Genomic DNA, 16847 nt, shown 5'->3' with positions numbered 1-16847 from the left:
TTTTTTTAAAGATTTTAGAAATAATTACCAATGTAATTATATGTTCTTAGGGAGTTGTAGGGCCACTCAGAAGTACTGAAATAGAATTTCAAGTCAAGATTTCTATCTGGACTTTGCTCTTTGAGGATCACTGGCATTTTAGAAAACACAAAGTTTTCTTGTAATACAAAAGCTTGAGTAAGGGAATAGGTCTGTTCCTTATCGGATACGAGTTTAAAATTCCCATATTAACCATATTAAAAGTCATGGGCCTTCATTAAAGAAAGAGAACAGTTTCTTGAAAATTAACAGCAATACTAGGATTAAATGACTGCTTTGAAATTTATTTTCCTTATTTAATTAAATGGCTTTCTTTGCCTAATTATTGTTTGTTCTCACGTGCACTCATTACTGACATTTTGAATTGATTTTAATGACTTCTTTTTACTGCAAAAGCAGTCAAGGGTTTTGAAAAAAATCAAAATAGAGATGTGAAAAGGCTCAATAACCACAAATCCTTGTTATATTTGACCGTTGATGATGTCAGGATGGTATTGTAGTCTTGTCTCCCAATGTTCTTTTTCAACTTCATTCAATAATTTTTAATGCACAAGGAAAGCAGTATGCCTTGAAACAGAAATTAGACTGTAGGAGATGCCTCTTCCTGCCGAGTGCTTGTGTCATTTAACTTCTTCTGGTCTCTTAGTCTGTGTGTGCCAATTGAATTTTCTTCCCATGCTAGTGTGAATCCTGTTGCTGCTTCTCCCTTGCCTGCACTAAGGAGATGAGGCACATACCCTGCTAGGGAGAAATAGGAGGAGTTGGTTTTAATACTGTCAAAAAGAAGGCAGCTTACAACATGTTTTCCTGGTGAGAGCTCTGGAGAGGAGGCTACACTGCAGTGATGTGGCAGCTTAATTGTGCACAGAACTCTGTAGTAACTGTGTTTAGGGTGCACTGGGCTAACTCTTGGAGAAGCTTTGGCTCAAGAATACCCAGCTGGTGGGTTCCGAATGCTCTGTGGTGGGGAACTAAGATCTGAGCTGTGGACTCTGAGTTTCTATAGGAGGTTTCTATGTCCTCAAAAACTTCCCCTGTGAAACTTGAAAGTTCAGGAAGTTTATAGATTATACTTCATTTTGTGTCTCTTTAACTTCTGTCTGGCTGAATCTTTTATCAGGTTTGAGATGAAGATCTGGGCAGCACATCTGAGCCAACAACACACGGGATATTATACAGTTCCAGCATGAAGTAGGAAGGGATTATTGCTGTTGTAAAGTGACAGTGATTCTATCTCTTTCCCTAAACATTAGTTGTTGGTTTTATTTGTTTGGGTTTTTTTAAATATTCATTTCAAAAATATTAAGTGGAGAAATGTAAATGTGGATGATTTTGATGACTTAGAAAAATGAAATGCTGGAAATTAAGATTTCATTGAAACAATCCAAAACTAAGATGAAATTGTCTTCTGCGTAGTTCCAAAAGTTTGGGGATAGCTAAAAGAGCAAGCTATTGTTAAAAAAAAACAATAAAAAAAGGGTGTTTCAATATATTGTTTTTCAGTTAACTTTTTTAAAAGTAGAAAAATGCAACGCTCATTCTGTAATGTCATTACCATTTTTTTCCACACTAAAAGTCTAGGTAGCTAACTACCAAGGCTCTTTGGAAAATCGTTATAGATAATTGACACTTTGAATTTGAAATGTGTGGAGAATTAAGTTTAGATAAGGAAATATGTTTTGAAAAAAGGAGAGATTTGTGTTGCAGGTGTTTTTAATTCTTACAGAAAAATGAGCCACCAAAATGAACCACAGAGTGGTACTTGTAGAGAGTCAAGCATTTTTTCTATAAGTCACTGAAATAATTCTATAACTTTCTGCATTTAATTTTTGGCTGTTAATGGCCATTGGTAATTTCTTGATTGCAACCTCTTAGCAGTGGTGGTATTTGTTTTATTGTTGTTGCTTGAATTTGTTTCATTTTCAGAGTTCACCTGATTTTGAAAACAGTTTTAAAGTCTTATTTCTGTAGGTCAACCAGATAAACATTGCAAGATCGCTTTTATCAGGTGTTTCTCATATGGCAGTTTGATTATGTTTAGTATTCGTTATCTTTGTGCTTTCATTGTCATCCTAGGATATAATATAAATGCAGTGGGATTTTTTTTTTTTAGCTTTGCTTTGTTTCCTAATTGAAGCAATCTGTTCTCTGTGTGTCTTTATAAACTGAAGCACTTGTACAAAGTCTCGTATGTTTATGTAAAGGGTGAAAATATGTAGAGTGGCTTTTTAAAGGTTTAAAGTAGAAACAAATATACATTGAATAAAATCTCTGGCTTCTCTAAATTCACAATTGTAAATATATATGACAACATGCATCAGGAGGATACACTGAATGTTCTTTAGATAGGTTTTTCTACATTTAAGTGTAATACATTTATCTATTTATTATTTAACTATTCCAAACATGTTGTGCTCTTACAATGAAATTTTACTTTAGATTTTGTATTTATTTCCAGGCAAAGGTGTCTAGGCTGAATGGCACTATGAAATATGATGTGATGTAGTGTGTAACTGCTTAGTCTGTTTATGTGAATTTGGGATATATTGGCATAGATTATGTTTTAGGGTTATGTTTCAGATGCAGCTTGGCAGAGGGAAGGAAAGCTATTCTGCCTGCTGCGGTCTGCTGAAGGTAAAGCCTTCTGAAGAGAGGGAAGTGATACTTTCCCTGAGAGCTGTGGGATGCATGTAGGGGAAGAGTCTCCTAAGGTAAAGCCTGAAACATAGGGAGTAAGAAGAGTGAGACAGACAGCATCAGGATACAATAAATGGTCTTCTTTACAATCCCTTTAATTTTTACTCTCACATTAAATTTCCCCTAAAGTTCTTCTAATTTATATTCTAATAAAATGTAGCTTTAGAGCCTTCCAGACATTTGGGATGTGCAAGTTAAGAATAGGTCCAGGCGAATTTTTCTTGAAGTTTTGGCCAACCAGAAAGTAAACTGAGTATGAAAGTGAACCTTCCTTCAAGCTGGGAAACTTCTTCAGCATACTTCTGCAGTCATTTGAAAGATGGGAAGGAAATGTTTGCTCAATGCCAGCTCCTTCATTTGCACCCAACTTAATTTGCACCGTTGAATCACATAACTATGTTAGGCAGTGCTCTCTGCTTCATTCAAGTAGTATTCACTTTAGTCATCTTCCTCGAATTAATGGGGAGATCAGACCCAGTCAGCATGGGTTCATGAAGATCAGGTCCTGCTTGACCAACCTGACCTCCTTCTGTGATAAGATGACCTGCCTGATTGATGAGAGAAAGGCTGTGAACATTTTCAGTGTGAACTTAAGTAAAGCCTTTGACACAGTCTCCCACAACATTCTCCTGGAGAAACTGGCTGCTCATGGCATGCATATGCCGCTTCTTTACTGGGTTGGAAACTGGCTGGATGGCTGAGCCCAAAGAATGGTGGTAAATGGTATCACGTCTGGTTGGTGACTGGTCACTAGTGGTGTCCCTGAGGGCTTGGTGTTAGGCCCAGTGTTGTTTAATTTCTTCAGTGATGATCTGAATGAGGGGATTGAGTGCGCCCTCAGTAGACTTGCTGGTGACACCAAATTGGGTGGGAGCGTTGATCTGTGAAGGATAGGAAAGCCCTGCAGAGGGATCTGGACAGGGTGGATCGATGGGCTGTGGCCAGTGGTATGAGGTTCTACAAGACAAAGTTCCGGGTCCTGTACTTGGACCACAACAACCCCATGCAAAGTGCCAGTCTGGGAAAGAGTGGCTGGAAAGCTGCTCAGCAGAAAAGGACCTGGGGTGCTGATTGACAAAGCTGAACATGAGCCAGCTTGTGCCCAGGCAGCCAAGAAGACCAACGGCATCCTGGCCTGTATCAGAAGTAGTGTGACCAGCAGGGCCAGGGCAGTGATCATTCCTCTGTACTTGGCACTGGTGAGGCTGCACCTCCAATCCTGTGTTCATTTCTGGGCCCCTCACTAAGAGAGAGACATTTCGATGCTGGAGCAGGCCAGAGGACAATAAAGCTAGTGAAGGGTCTGGAACACAAGTCTGATGAGGACCACATGAGAGAACTAGGGGTGTTTGGTTTGGGGAAGAGAAGGCTCAGAGGGACCTTAGCGTTCTCTACAACTGCCTGAAAGGAGGTTGTAGTGAGGTAGAGGAACAGTCTCTTCTCCTGACAGGAGAAGGACAAGAGATAATGACCTCAAACTGTACTGGGGGGTTTAGATTGTATATTAGGAAACATTCCTTCATCAAAAGGGTGCTCAGGCACTGGAAGAGGCTGCCCAGGGCAGCAGTGGAATCACTGTCCCTAGAAGTGTTCAAAACCATATAGATCAGGCTCTCAGTGGCATGGTTTAGTGGTGGTCTTGGCAGTCCGGGAGTAATGGCTGGACGTGATGATCTAAAAGGTCTTTTCCAACCTGGTTGATTCTGTGATTCTATGATTAGAATCATCTATGAAGAGATATATATTTCTGCTTTGCAGCATCCAATCTGTGGCTGAGGTAGAGATTTAATGGTTTGTCCCTCTCTGCTGCAGGTTGAATAAAACCTTCATAAATTGTGGCTATTATTGCTGAGAAATGTCCTCCTCCTGAATAGTTTAGTGAAGATCTGCTCTCTCCAGTTTGTAGGAATGGCTTGGCATAAGTTAAAGGTCCTTTGGCACCTTTGAAGAATCTCAAGGCGAGTTCCATGAGTTGGCTTTCAGAACCCTTCTTTAATAATGCAAGCTGTGGTATCCAAGGCCATTTGAGTACTGCAGAAGAGATAATGTCTACAGTGTGTAATATACAACTATCTCTGATACTATTAATGGAGTAACTAATTAATTAACTGCTAATTCATTAATAACATCATAAAGTACTTTGGGATATCTTGAGTATAAAAGGTGCTGTATGTATGCTTGCTTTTTTTCATGATTGACAATTGCAACTGTATTGTAAGTAAAAATGCAGTTAAAAAAGTGAAAATATTTTCCTGATTTGTTACAGATGGTAAAACTATGAGGAACTATAATAGTGTAACATGTTTCATCAATGTAATAATGACTTTTCCTGAATACTTTGAAAACTTAGTTCCTATTTTCTTGGCTTTAGCAAGCAACACATAAATTTTAGACAAAATGACAGAAACCAAACAATTAAATATAACAGGAAACCCCAGGAAAAAGTAGTCACACTGTTTTAAGAGTAAATGACTTTGATATCTTTTTTAAACTTACGTGCAGAAAAGCTGTTCATATAATTGGGAGACAGGAGTCCTGTGTCTACTCCCCGTTTTGCCCAATGATGAGATCTTCACTGTATATCCCTGGTCTTCTCTGAGAGGGCACAGTTTGGGCTTAGATGATGACTGTGGTGTTTTCAAATGGCCGTTTTCCATATTTTGTGGGCAAATCAGCAGTATCTTGTCCAGAATGCCTGTCTACGGTGCTTCTTGCATTTGTAGCTTAGCAGTAGCCAGAGATTCCATAGTAGTGCAATGCTGTGCTACTTGCCCACCATACATTCACAGTGGTTCATGCTAAAGTAGGCCTTTGTATTTCATGGGGTCACAAGTTGACCAGATCAGATTTAGCACATCTAAACATTATTCCTAGCCTTTTGGCCTTGCTACTCATGACTACTAAAGGGTTTATTAATCCCTTTAATAAGGGGTCAATCACTACTTGCCATCTTTTGCTGGCCTGCTGCCTTTAAATATGTTCTGGTGTGATGATTAATCTTACTGTTAAATATGTAGATAGAGTACAATGTTACTAACAGATTCAATGAGACTTTATTAATAAGATTTGCTTAGTTATCGAACTGTACAATATTATTAATAAATGGGTTCTTTAATATTTATTTATCTTTTGCCTTCAGAGCATGCAAAAACATGATCAAAACTTGTTACCTAAGACTTCTAGATCAATTTACTCTTGTTTGAATAGTGGAACTGGTGTCTAGTGATAGAGAAAGTGGACTTGTCAGCTTCAAAGGTCATGGTAATTCCTTTCACGTAACTCCTTTATCTTTTAATTTTCTTTCCACACAGTGTAAAAAAAAACAAACCCTACCCCAAAACATTTTCTTTAACTATTAAGACAATACAGTGGGCTATATTCATGCTTCATTGACCAGTAAGCTTTTTTTCTCCTTCTGTGTCAGGTTTCCCGAGGGATACAATAAAATGTATTTTTCAGATGATGTGTTCCTGCAGACAAAGGTGATTGTCAGCAGTAAGCAAGCTACTGAGTCCAACAAAAAGCTGACAAAGCTTTTTCCTGCTTTGAGTTAATCTTTTACTCTTTGTATTTACTGATTTTCTTTTTATGATCACATTTTTTATTTGTAACACACCGTGTGCTGTTGGTGACTAGCAGAATGCCATCAAGACAGAGATCAAAATAGGCCTCCAAAATTGCTCACTAGGGTGTCGCATCAAAGATAACTTGCATCTGACCATACTTGAACATGCACAAAATAATAATCTGAACCAGGTACACTTACAAGTCACCTCCTTATTTCCTGTGACAAAGGCAAAACCAGAATCTTTTGATCCCTGTAGAACCATACTGGTCAAAGACTTAGATTTATTGTGCTAGATCTGAAGATATTTGCCCCTGTAACAGCATTCAAGATCCATCCACTGCACCCAGCTCTGGTTCACAACTGTCTGTTGTAGAAGGATTATTAATCTGCTAACACAGTTTACATCTCTGAGGGCTCTTCTGATTCTTTACTACCTGCCTGCTGGGATTCTACATGGAGTGCTGATGAATTGCAGCAACAGCTATCCTGTGTCTATTTCTTACATTATGGAAGTGCTGGAAACCTGTTTCACCCTGAAATGTCCAATTATAACTCTTGGCACTCCAGATAAATTCCCTTTCAGTCATTACTGGTGACCCAGATAAGGGTTAATCTCATTTCTCCAATTTGAGGAACTATGGGATACTCAAAACTTATGTCTTCTGACTGGTCCAAATCATTTTATACTCCTTCCAGGAAGGGTTAAACATGGTTTGGGTCATCTCCCTTCTGCACCTATGCCAACTTCAGCTGGCCATCAGGGGAGTGCTGTTCGTGTTCAGTGACAGGAATGGCATGAATTGTAACTGCTGGCAGACTCCAGTCCTTTCATAGGTTCAAAGAAAAATGGACAGAAAAAAATGCCATTTTGAGCTGAAATATAATCTGTCTGAGTCAGTACTAAACTACCACTTGTTTCTCTTGCGTGAAAAGTTGATACCACTTGCCACTTACAAATAAATTCTCTTAGAATTCTGTCAATTTAGAAAGGATGTGCTTTGTGGTTATATAATTTCTATTCAAAATTCCACTGTATCGTTTTCCTATTACCAGTCCTATTTACCTTAGTATCATGCCTTCATGCTCTATAATTTTACTGTAGATGCAAGTTTTAAAACTGGTTATTCTAAAATGTGTTATATTGGTGTAGGTGCGTAGGTGTATTTCTGTAGCATAGTAAAGCATCTGACTGTAAAACTAAAATATTTAAATGCATTTTGAACAGAATATTCAAAGAATTATTTCACAGTAAAATTAGGGAACTGATAACTCTTAAAACTAGCAATACTTGATAGTGTACTTTGGAATAATTACTTTCCAAGGAATGACTGTTTCGTTACGTGTAGTGGTTGCTACGCCTCCATGATAGAATCTGCTTCTTAATGTAGTTATTTTTCTTAATACTGTTATTTTTGTTGCTGTTTCACTTTATTGCTTCAAGACATTATAATTCAAATACTAAAGCAGTGAAATGCATGTGGGTAATTCTGATGTGTAGGTTACTCCATGCCTTTTAAAGTCCACATGAATGGTAAATTTTTTTATGCTTGCATAACGTTATTAATATGTTTATACTTGAATCTCTTTTATTATCTTTAATTCCTGTTTTTCCCACAGACAGCCTTTTGATTGATTACCAGTTTACCTTCAGCTTATTACAAGAGGATGATCGCCATCACACTGCCATAAACTTTATAGCAAATCCAGAACAGGTAAGAAAATGTTATTACCTTTAGACAAGTTTTGGAGAGTCATGATTAAGATTTCCATTATATTTGACCATGATGAAAAATTTCCCAAGTGCCCATAAGGTATTAGAGATAGTTAAATCTTTTTTGAGAACTGAAAATTATTCCAGTGCAATTCACTGATAAAACTTTCTAAATGGTAGAAAACTTTCTAAATGTAATTCAGAACAACTAATACTGCAAAAAATTATCAGCTGGTTTATTTTATTGTTCCCATGGATAACAAGTTTCAGTATCTTTCTGAGATGAATTAAAGGAATATACCCTTCAGTTAAGAAATCTTCATTAGCAGATGAGAAAAGTAATTTTTTGGACTGTGATTAAAATGTAGCCATTTGCCATGATTTTTTTTCTTTAGTTTTATAAAGAGAATGGTTTCATTATTTTTATCACAGTCTGAAAAGGTAGCTGGTGTAGTTATATGCTTATTTGAACTCTATTCTTACTGAAGCAAAAGAAAGGATCGCCTTTGGCTCTGAATTATTACCACTATTATTTATGTATAAAATGGAAAATGGAAGGTGATTAAAAGGCTGTTTTCAGTCATGTTCAGTAGTTATATTTAATACATTCTGATATATTTTGTTAACTTCAATATATTTTCTTTTTTTATCTAGTCAAATAAAAATTTGGATATATCAATTAATGCATCAAACAACTTCAACCTCAATATTACATGGTCTATTGGTTCTACAGGTGAGGGTGAACTTCTGTCTTACGACTTTTCCCCATATGGTTCCATGATCCTTTAAACTATTTTAACCTGATTGTCTCTTTGTTGCTAATTTTGATAATAAAACTTTACCAAATGTGTTCTTTTGCCATTATCAGTATGCAATTATTAATTATATTATTTAAACCTCAGATGATAATTTGCAACCTGAACAAAGCTTCATTAACATGTTAACTTTCTCTCCTATTCAATTAAAATTACTTTGGTAGGAAAAGCTTGTAGTCTATTTAAATTTTTAAAATGACAGTGTTATGAAATGCTGTGATTTTAATTAAGATAAATTACTTCCTTAACTACTGCAGAGACTGAGATTTTATTTCTTTGTTTCAGTATTCAAGCTAAAAATTTAATTATTAACCTTAACATTGATATCAAACAATAAAGTTCTTCTGTGTATGCTGATAAAAGGAGCTGCTTATCTATTTTTCTCCAACTTTGAACCCCATTACTCTTCTTTGTTTTAAGAAGGGAGAAAAGCTCCATTTAGACAGTTTCTCTGAATTGGTTCTATTGACTTTCTGAAAACACAGCCAAGGAGAGAAGCATGATGCTTAAAGTGAAACTGTATTAAAATAAAAAACAACAAAAAAAAATTCAGAGTTTGTCTTACATAAACTCATGAATTTCTTCATCGGTGTCATTCTAAAGTATTTTAACATACTGTAGTTAGTAAATTCTGTTTATTCCTTTAACTTAGCATAGTCATCCATGTATTTGCAAAAAATTATATATGTTGATTAGAAGGTATCTTATTAAAGCTTTCATGAACAATTGTAACCCTACAGGAACAATGTGAGATGTAGCTAAATTCACTTTCAAGTTTTATTAACCTATGAGTTTTTATTGAAATGGAATGTAAATTACTAGAGTTTAGCTGACCATAACAACTTTCTTCTAAAATTCATGTCACTTCTATCAATGTTATAATTAATCCATAATCTTTGGAAACCAGAGTAGGAGTTTCTATGAATTCTCTATATGTGTATGAAATATACCTAATGTGCCATGTAATGAAGACACCAACAGTAATTAAAGAAATTAAGTTGCTTGTGCAAATTTACTTTGACACCTTTAATGTTGATTAATATTTGTAATAAATATAAATACATCTACATATGTGTTTCTTTTTATTTTTAGCTGGAACAATATCTGGAGAAGAGATTCCTGTTGTTTCTAAAGCTAATATTAAGGAGTACAGAGATAGCTTTTCCTGTGAAAAATTCAACTTCAGGAGCAACCCAAACATCACTTTCTATGTCTATGTCAGCAATTTCTCCTGGCCAATCAAAATACAGGTTAGTGTGACTGTTTTGTGCTTTAGAGATGTTGACATCTTAGCTTTACATTGAATTTAATCTTTTCACTCGTACAGAAAGTATATAAATAGTATTATTTGCATGCTGTGTTTTTTGCGTATAAGAATTATGATGCTTTTGCTTATGGTAGTGAAGCTGACTTCAAACTGTTGGTTTTAAAATCTGCAATTAAAATTATTGAACATAAATATTTATTTGTGATATATCTTAAGCATTTAGATATATACCAAATATGTATGTAGGTACCTAGATATTTTGAGTATAATCTTTTGTTAATCACTAGGTTTCTTAGCCTTTGTTTCTCTTAAAGGTTGAGTGTAGGTTGAGTGTCTATATTACATTGCAATGCTATCAGCTTCAGTTACACTAAGTATATTTGGTTAGAATTTATATTCGTCTTTGACTTCTTTGGAATCAATTTCACTGAGTACTTTCTGGAGTAGTGAGATACTGTGCAGTGGCAGACTCAAAAAAATCAATGCAATGATGATTGGTTTTTACCTCCCCAGAAGTTTCAGCAATATTTATAGTTACCATTACGATAGTTGCATTTCTAAGTACTACGTCCTCTGCACCCATCAAGGAGCTCTTTATGTGGATTACCAGCTTTTGGCTAGAGCTTCCTTATGGAATTAATCCTTAAAAAATTAAGTTTTTTAAAATGGTCATAAAACTTCAGAATTCCTAATGATTTCTCAGGGGACCAGAACAAGCTTAAAATACTTGCCAGTTTACTCCAACTATTATACAGAATTCCATTTTGGTGGCCCCACCTCCTCGTTTTTTTGAAATACAGATCTGGTTGCATAAACGTATTTATAAATGATAAAATCTGCTAGGATCCTCCTGAATTTAATCAGTCGTCTTCTAAGTACATGGGCAGATAAATAATATTCCTGTTTTGTTACACAAAGCTAAAGTTTTCTTAATTGTACATGGATGTTAACTGTAAATATGTGTTACACAGTGTTTAAGGATGAATTTGTACAATTTATTAACATTTCTGCATGCACTAATTCATATAAAGAAAACCCCTGAAGAGTAACTGTTTTCTTTCACTCTCCATAGTAGAGGTAGTTTTTTATACTCATCGAGCCCACTTTCTAAGCATAGAACAACTTCAGTTGCCTTCCTAAACAAACCCATGAGGCAGTTTAAGCCATAAATGCATTACACGCTCCTTTCACTTTGAAGATTGGAAGGAGCCTGTATCATGATTGTAAGACAAACATTATTAAGGTGATGTATTCCTAACATGTGCAACTGTGTCAGATGGCAGCAGATTGCAGTTCCTTCTTGTGGTGTTTCCAGTGCAGCGTAACACCTTAAGAGTAACACATTTTAATGCATGATAAAGGGAATCCCTGATCATTGGCTAAATTCTTTCTTCCTCCCACTGATGGCTTTTTCTAAATCAGACTTTTCCATAAATAGATTTTTCCTTAATTGCCATAGTTGCGTAGGGTTTTCTGTGTTTATTTTTGAGGCACATTGAAATTCATCAGTTTGGATGATCTGGCTCAGAGATAATGGTCCTTGAGTATTGCGTTTTTTTCCCTCTATTGCTGTTTTTTCATAAAATAACTTCTTCCATCTAGAAATTAAGTCATTCCTATTTTATCCAGCAGAAAAGGAATGCTAAGTTCCAGTTATGGAAACTGTTAAGGATTTTTATTATTGTCCTTTATATTTGCCTTCCTAAACAAACAAGATTATTATTTAACTCTGATGTGGTTTATGCTGTCATTTGTTTTTTCCCAAAAGAATATCCAAAATTCACATTATCCGTATAGATTTCTTATGTTTGGTGCTCTAACAGTAGATACAATCTTCAAACGATAAATGGAGTAGGGAACTTTTCAGAGGAAACAAGTTTAATTTTACTTAGTTAACCTTAGGATTCTGTACATAATAGATACTTAAAAAAGTAATGAGCCATCCTGTGATTTAGCATTAAGAGAGGGAAGTCATGGTTCATCCCTATCCAGAGGCTGAAGCTTCCAAGGCCAGTACTAAGTGGGCTCACAGTTCTACTATTTATGATCTTTTACATCTCTTAGCGTACCAGATTTCACCTTCCCAATATGCCAAAGTGATACCAGTCTATTACTATATTAGAGAGCATTCATTTAAAGCATGGTAATTATTAAAAACCTGATGTTACTGTTAAACTGATGAAAGGACTCTGATGATCGCTTCGAGTTCTGGTTTGAAATGGGGATCTCTTCTAGATGGTCTCTGAGTAATCTTTCAAATGGTCTAGAAAGCAGTTCCCTGAATGAGGCACCCTCGTCTTTCTGTGGTGTCTAAAGAGTTAGCTGTCTGTTCTAGAGCAGGGCTTTGTATCTTACAGGAGCTGGCCTGTGTATAAATGGTCATAGACACAGAGCTATTTGCACTGTAGTCCTTTCCACTAGTGCAGTCACGCTGCATTGGTCAGATCATGCTGGTTAAAATGTACTGATACTTTATATCAAATCAGTACTGACGGTTTCATTTAATCCTGTTAGAGCTAAAGAAATAACTGTGACTTCCTTGAGAGGTGTTCTGTTCATGGGAATAAGTAAGACAGCAACATGAAATTGGGCACATGCCTTTTACACAACGCTTTTGTGGACAGCTAAGTGTTCACTTCAGTACATCTAGCATTTTTCAAATACAATCTGAGTACCAGTCTCCTGCATTTGCATTATTCATAGTGACTTGTCAACAACTGCTTATATAAAGAATAAGTTTCTAAGGAAGCAGAAATAGTGACCTTACTACCATTGTAACTGGTATTTCAAGTTGTGTTGTTGATATGCATTTCACTACTCCTTTTACACCTTCTATTACACTGGCTCTGGAGCTAAGGTTACCTGTGTCTTTCATTGGGATGGTCTGGGTGTTGGTGGCTCATTATACAAGACATTTCGTTTCATTTTCTGTCAAAGTCACCCATATTAGCTCTATTTTTGCATTCAGTTCTTAGCAAGGTTTTCATGACTATAAGGAAAAACTGTCCATGCCAGCAGGTGATTGTTTATTTGTGTTAATGGCTCACAGTTGCTTCCTCAAATACTTTTATTATGCATGTTACGTATTCACAAGCTTGGAGTTTGTTTCTTTTTCCCAAATCTTAATAAATCCGTCATGATTCTAACACAAAATATCTGCTTTGAAATATAATTTCATGACTTTGAAAGAAGGATATGTGATGGTTGTCTCCATACAACAATTTCCTGAAGATGTGCTGGTCTGTGATTACTGTTCACCAGCAGCTACCCAAGGACGCATTGTGTTTTTGTCACTGGTGAGTCTAATGACTTCAAAATACAAGTTCTTCATCATTGCATAGCACTGAATTACTTGCCAACCATAGAAACTATTCAGGAAATTTTCAGTTTCAGATTAAGTCCTGCTTTTTTATAAAATTGTACTCTAGGTTCCTGTTACTCAGCACCATTTTTCTTTCCATAATGGCTATGGGCACACGGCTTGGTGTTCAGTTAGTAAGAGAGCTGTACAACCCTCAAGGGAAAAAGATGCATTTCCCGATGCTAGAAGCATTTTATTTTGCTATGTGATTTCTTCTTCATCGACATCAAAGGAGAAGCAGAAATGTGCCGTAGTTGTATAAGGGGTCATTAGAAAGCTGATGATACAGGACATCTTCAGCTTAGAGCTGTTTCCACAAATAGGCTTGTTATTGGGTGTAACATGGAGGACAGCTACAAGTTTTTCTCGGAAGTATGTAGTAGTTATATGCTGGTACATGACTGTTGGGTATTTTCCTGTTGAATTATTGGAAGAGTATCACTTTTTCTCCACTTCCTGTAATGCAGAGTTGTCTGGAAAGTAAGGATGAATACAGAACCTTTAGGTGTTCCATGCCTTATACATGTTAAGCAGGACTCGATGAGAAAGTGCTGCTCTTAAATAGGCTGGATTGCTGAACTGAATATATGGCAAAGCCACATAACATGTTTCTGCTCATTTTTGTTTTGCTTTGAGAGAAATGTAATTCAGACTCGAGTGCTAATGGAATTTGAAAGCTGTAACGTTTACTGAAAAGCAGTAACTCAAATTATAGCCAACACATCAAATAATAGTCAGTGGTCCCTGAAGTAGGAAGCAGTCATAAAGGCTGGGCTTCTGACAGCTGTTCATATTAATAACAGCAAATATTAATAACAGCAGTAACAACATGTTCCTCACTCAGGAAACTAATTTTATGGCCAAGCTCTTTTGTTGTTGAAGCTGGTAGCAGAAGTCTTCCTTTTTTTTCATCACCTTCTCCCATATTCTGAAAAGTAGCAAGTTGTACAGGAAGCAAGCACATGCCCTTAAAATGCTGTCGTGGCTGTCTGGTCGATGTGCTCTGTCTCTAAGGACAGCAGTAGCATTCCTGCTTCTGCGTCAGCTGCTATGTCTCGGTATCCTGTACCTCTTTATAACCAGTTCTTACAAGTATAACTTGTAAGTCTGACCACAGTTTGTGCTTGAGCAGAAAAATTTTCTATGCGATTTAAAGCCCCATCTGAAGATAACAACAACTGTTAGTTCCTTTCCTCGCGATAGTATAAATGAAAGATTCACAGGTGTCTGAGTTGTAATTGGGAGGGTCAGTTTCAATTACAAGGTTTGACCTCAGCAGCAAAGCACTGCTATATTTATTTCAATATAAACTTAGGTTTATATTTAATGAAGCTTGTTACTCATTTTTGATCATATAATAGTTACTCTAACATGGTTCTGGTTAATCTAACATCTTTCCACAGCATAGAGCAATTATTGTTACAGCAAAGTTAGACATGATGTTAGTGTGCATGTGGAATGCACAGATGTGTTCGAAGGAAGGATTTTAATGACTCTTAAACAAGCTTACTGCAAGCTTTAGTAGCATAGTGTTGGGTCCTTTGTTTTTCTGCACTGTTGTTTCTGAGGAAAACCATCTTTGGCACCCTGTATTAGTGTGTGTGTGCCAGAACAGAAGAATGAATTATGGTGAAGATTTACATTTTATTCGTATGTAGCACAACAAATAATCAAAGCTACTTCATACATAAATATTTAAGTTTTTTTTTTTAAAGGGGAAACTAATGTTCTTCCAGTTTACTGGCTCCTGTTTCAGAATTGATTTTCCTTCCCCTGTTAATAGCCTGTCTGTTACAACTCAAGGAGGAGTGTAATGTAAATCAAGAAGCATATTTACCCTTGTAATAAAATTTACTGTGTAGCATAATATGTTTCATTTCTTTTTGTTTTGGAGTTCATTTTGAATTTTGAACATTCACGAATGACTTATATATTGTGAAAGCTCCAAGAAGTAAAACCTGTCAGTCATTGCCATTAGAAGTTGCAACAGTAGCACAAACCTAATTACTAAATTAACAAATAAAGATCAGAGTTTTTTGGGTTTTAAGACCTTTCCAAATTTTGCAGTGGTCATGGTTCTGGAATCTTTGTTTGGAAAATGTGTATTTATCCACATGTAGCTATATTTGTACAGAACCTCCTCCATCAGTGATTGCACACCTAAATATAATCTTTGTGATTTATGGTGAACGATTCAGTTTCTAAGTGCCTTAATGGTTTTCACAGAGGCTGCTGAGTAACTGCATATAGCTGTATGTGAAGACACTATAATTCTTGAAACACTAAACAGGTATTGACGATGAAGTGGGTTCATTAGCTTCCAAAACAGCTTTGATGTTTTCTTACAGTAAATATAAAACCCCTTTAAAAAGAGGATTGAAATTAGTATAGCAAGAACAAAAATCTGGGGAATGCACTGAACTATCATTTAGTTGCAGTTCTGCAAGGAGCATGAAATTCTTTCTGAACAGAAAAAAGCCAGGAACAGAAGACATCTGGCAGTACAGGCTGGGTTAGTTTATAGATGACTGAAGTATAGCCTCAAATGGGAATATATCCTTAGGTTCGGTTTTCAGTCGGGATGATGATATTGATAATAGCCTAAAGTAAGGCTTGGTGATGGTGGTAATAATAATAATGATAAATAATAATAACAACAACATATATTTATGAAAATTATCTTCTACAGAGTTGGAAAGAAAACTCAAGTTAAGTGTGGTCAGGTTAGGCACCAGGTACTGTCCATCCTTGAACATGAAGGAAGTGACATGCAAAAATGCAGGGCCAAAAGCAGAAGGGTAGGACCATGAGACTGGAGAAAAACAAATGCAACTTTGTAGGTGAACATAGGAGGGCAGTGGTTCAGGTAGCAATAAATTTAGTAGTACGCAGTGCTTTGGAAGAGATTTTGAAGGAAAGTTAAATTGTAGTATTTAGTATTTTGTCAGGTTTTATCCATTGACTGTAGGCATTCAATTAGACAGTAAGGGAATTAGCTGATGATTGTAAAGTAGAAAATGTAGATCTAAAAAGCCAGATTTCAGTAACATAACATGACATGGCAACTCATGATACATTTGCACTTTGATAGTCTGCCAAAGTGGCTCATCTGATTGCCTTTCTTGGCATGGCAGAGTGGAAACATTTAGTTTGTTTGACAGACAAAGCTCTGGAGATTCCAATTTTTATCTTGCATAGGATTGTTTGTTATATCTGATTAAAATGGATAAAAAGATGTTTCTCAATTCAGTGTAAAGAGAGGTTTTGCTCTAGAATTATTTCTAGAAAAACAGCTGCATTAAGTGAAGGAACTCAAAATTATTTTAGAATTGAAATCAGTGGAACCACATCGTGTAGGTAAAGATTCTTTTCTTTCAGTACTAGGTTCT

At 36.1% G+C, this 16847-nt stretch overlaps 1 protein-coding gene across 1 annotated transcript in view; it reads left to right on the top strand.

The window, feature by feature from the left end:
• ATRNL1 (attractin like 1) overlaps nucleotides 1-16847 on the top strand; it is a 507305-nt gene that overhangs the window by 202721 nt on the left and 287737 nt on the right. The window contains exons 22-24 of the mRNA XM_061458665.1: nucleotides 7922-8016; nucleotides 8670-8748; nucleotides 9923-10080. Of these exons, the coding sequence (XP_061314649.1) occupies nucleotides 7922-8016; nucleotides 8670-8748; nucleotides 9923-10080 (332 nt within the window). The remainder of the gene's footprint in view (nucleotides 1-7921; nucleotides 8017-8669; nucleotides 8749-9922; nucleotides 10081-16847) is intronic.

Source organism: Pezoporus flaviventris, unplaced genomic scaffold, assembly GCF_033815535.1.
Source record: "Pezoporus flaviventris isolate CSIRO_AGI_PZ_B2104156 unplaced genomic scaffold, CSIRO_AGI_Pfla_v1 ptg000029l, whole genome shotgun sequence".
Lineage (NCBI taxonomy): Eukaryota > Metazoa > Chordata > Aves > Psittaciformes > Psittacidae > Pezoporus > Pezoporus flaviventris.
The sequence above is the reverse complement of the archived record's forward strand: the minus strand, read 5'-3'. Positions and strand labels throughout refer to the sequence as shown.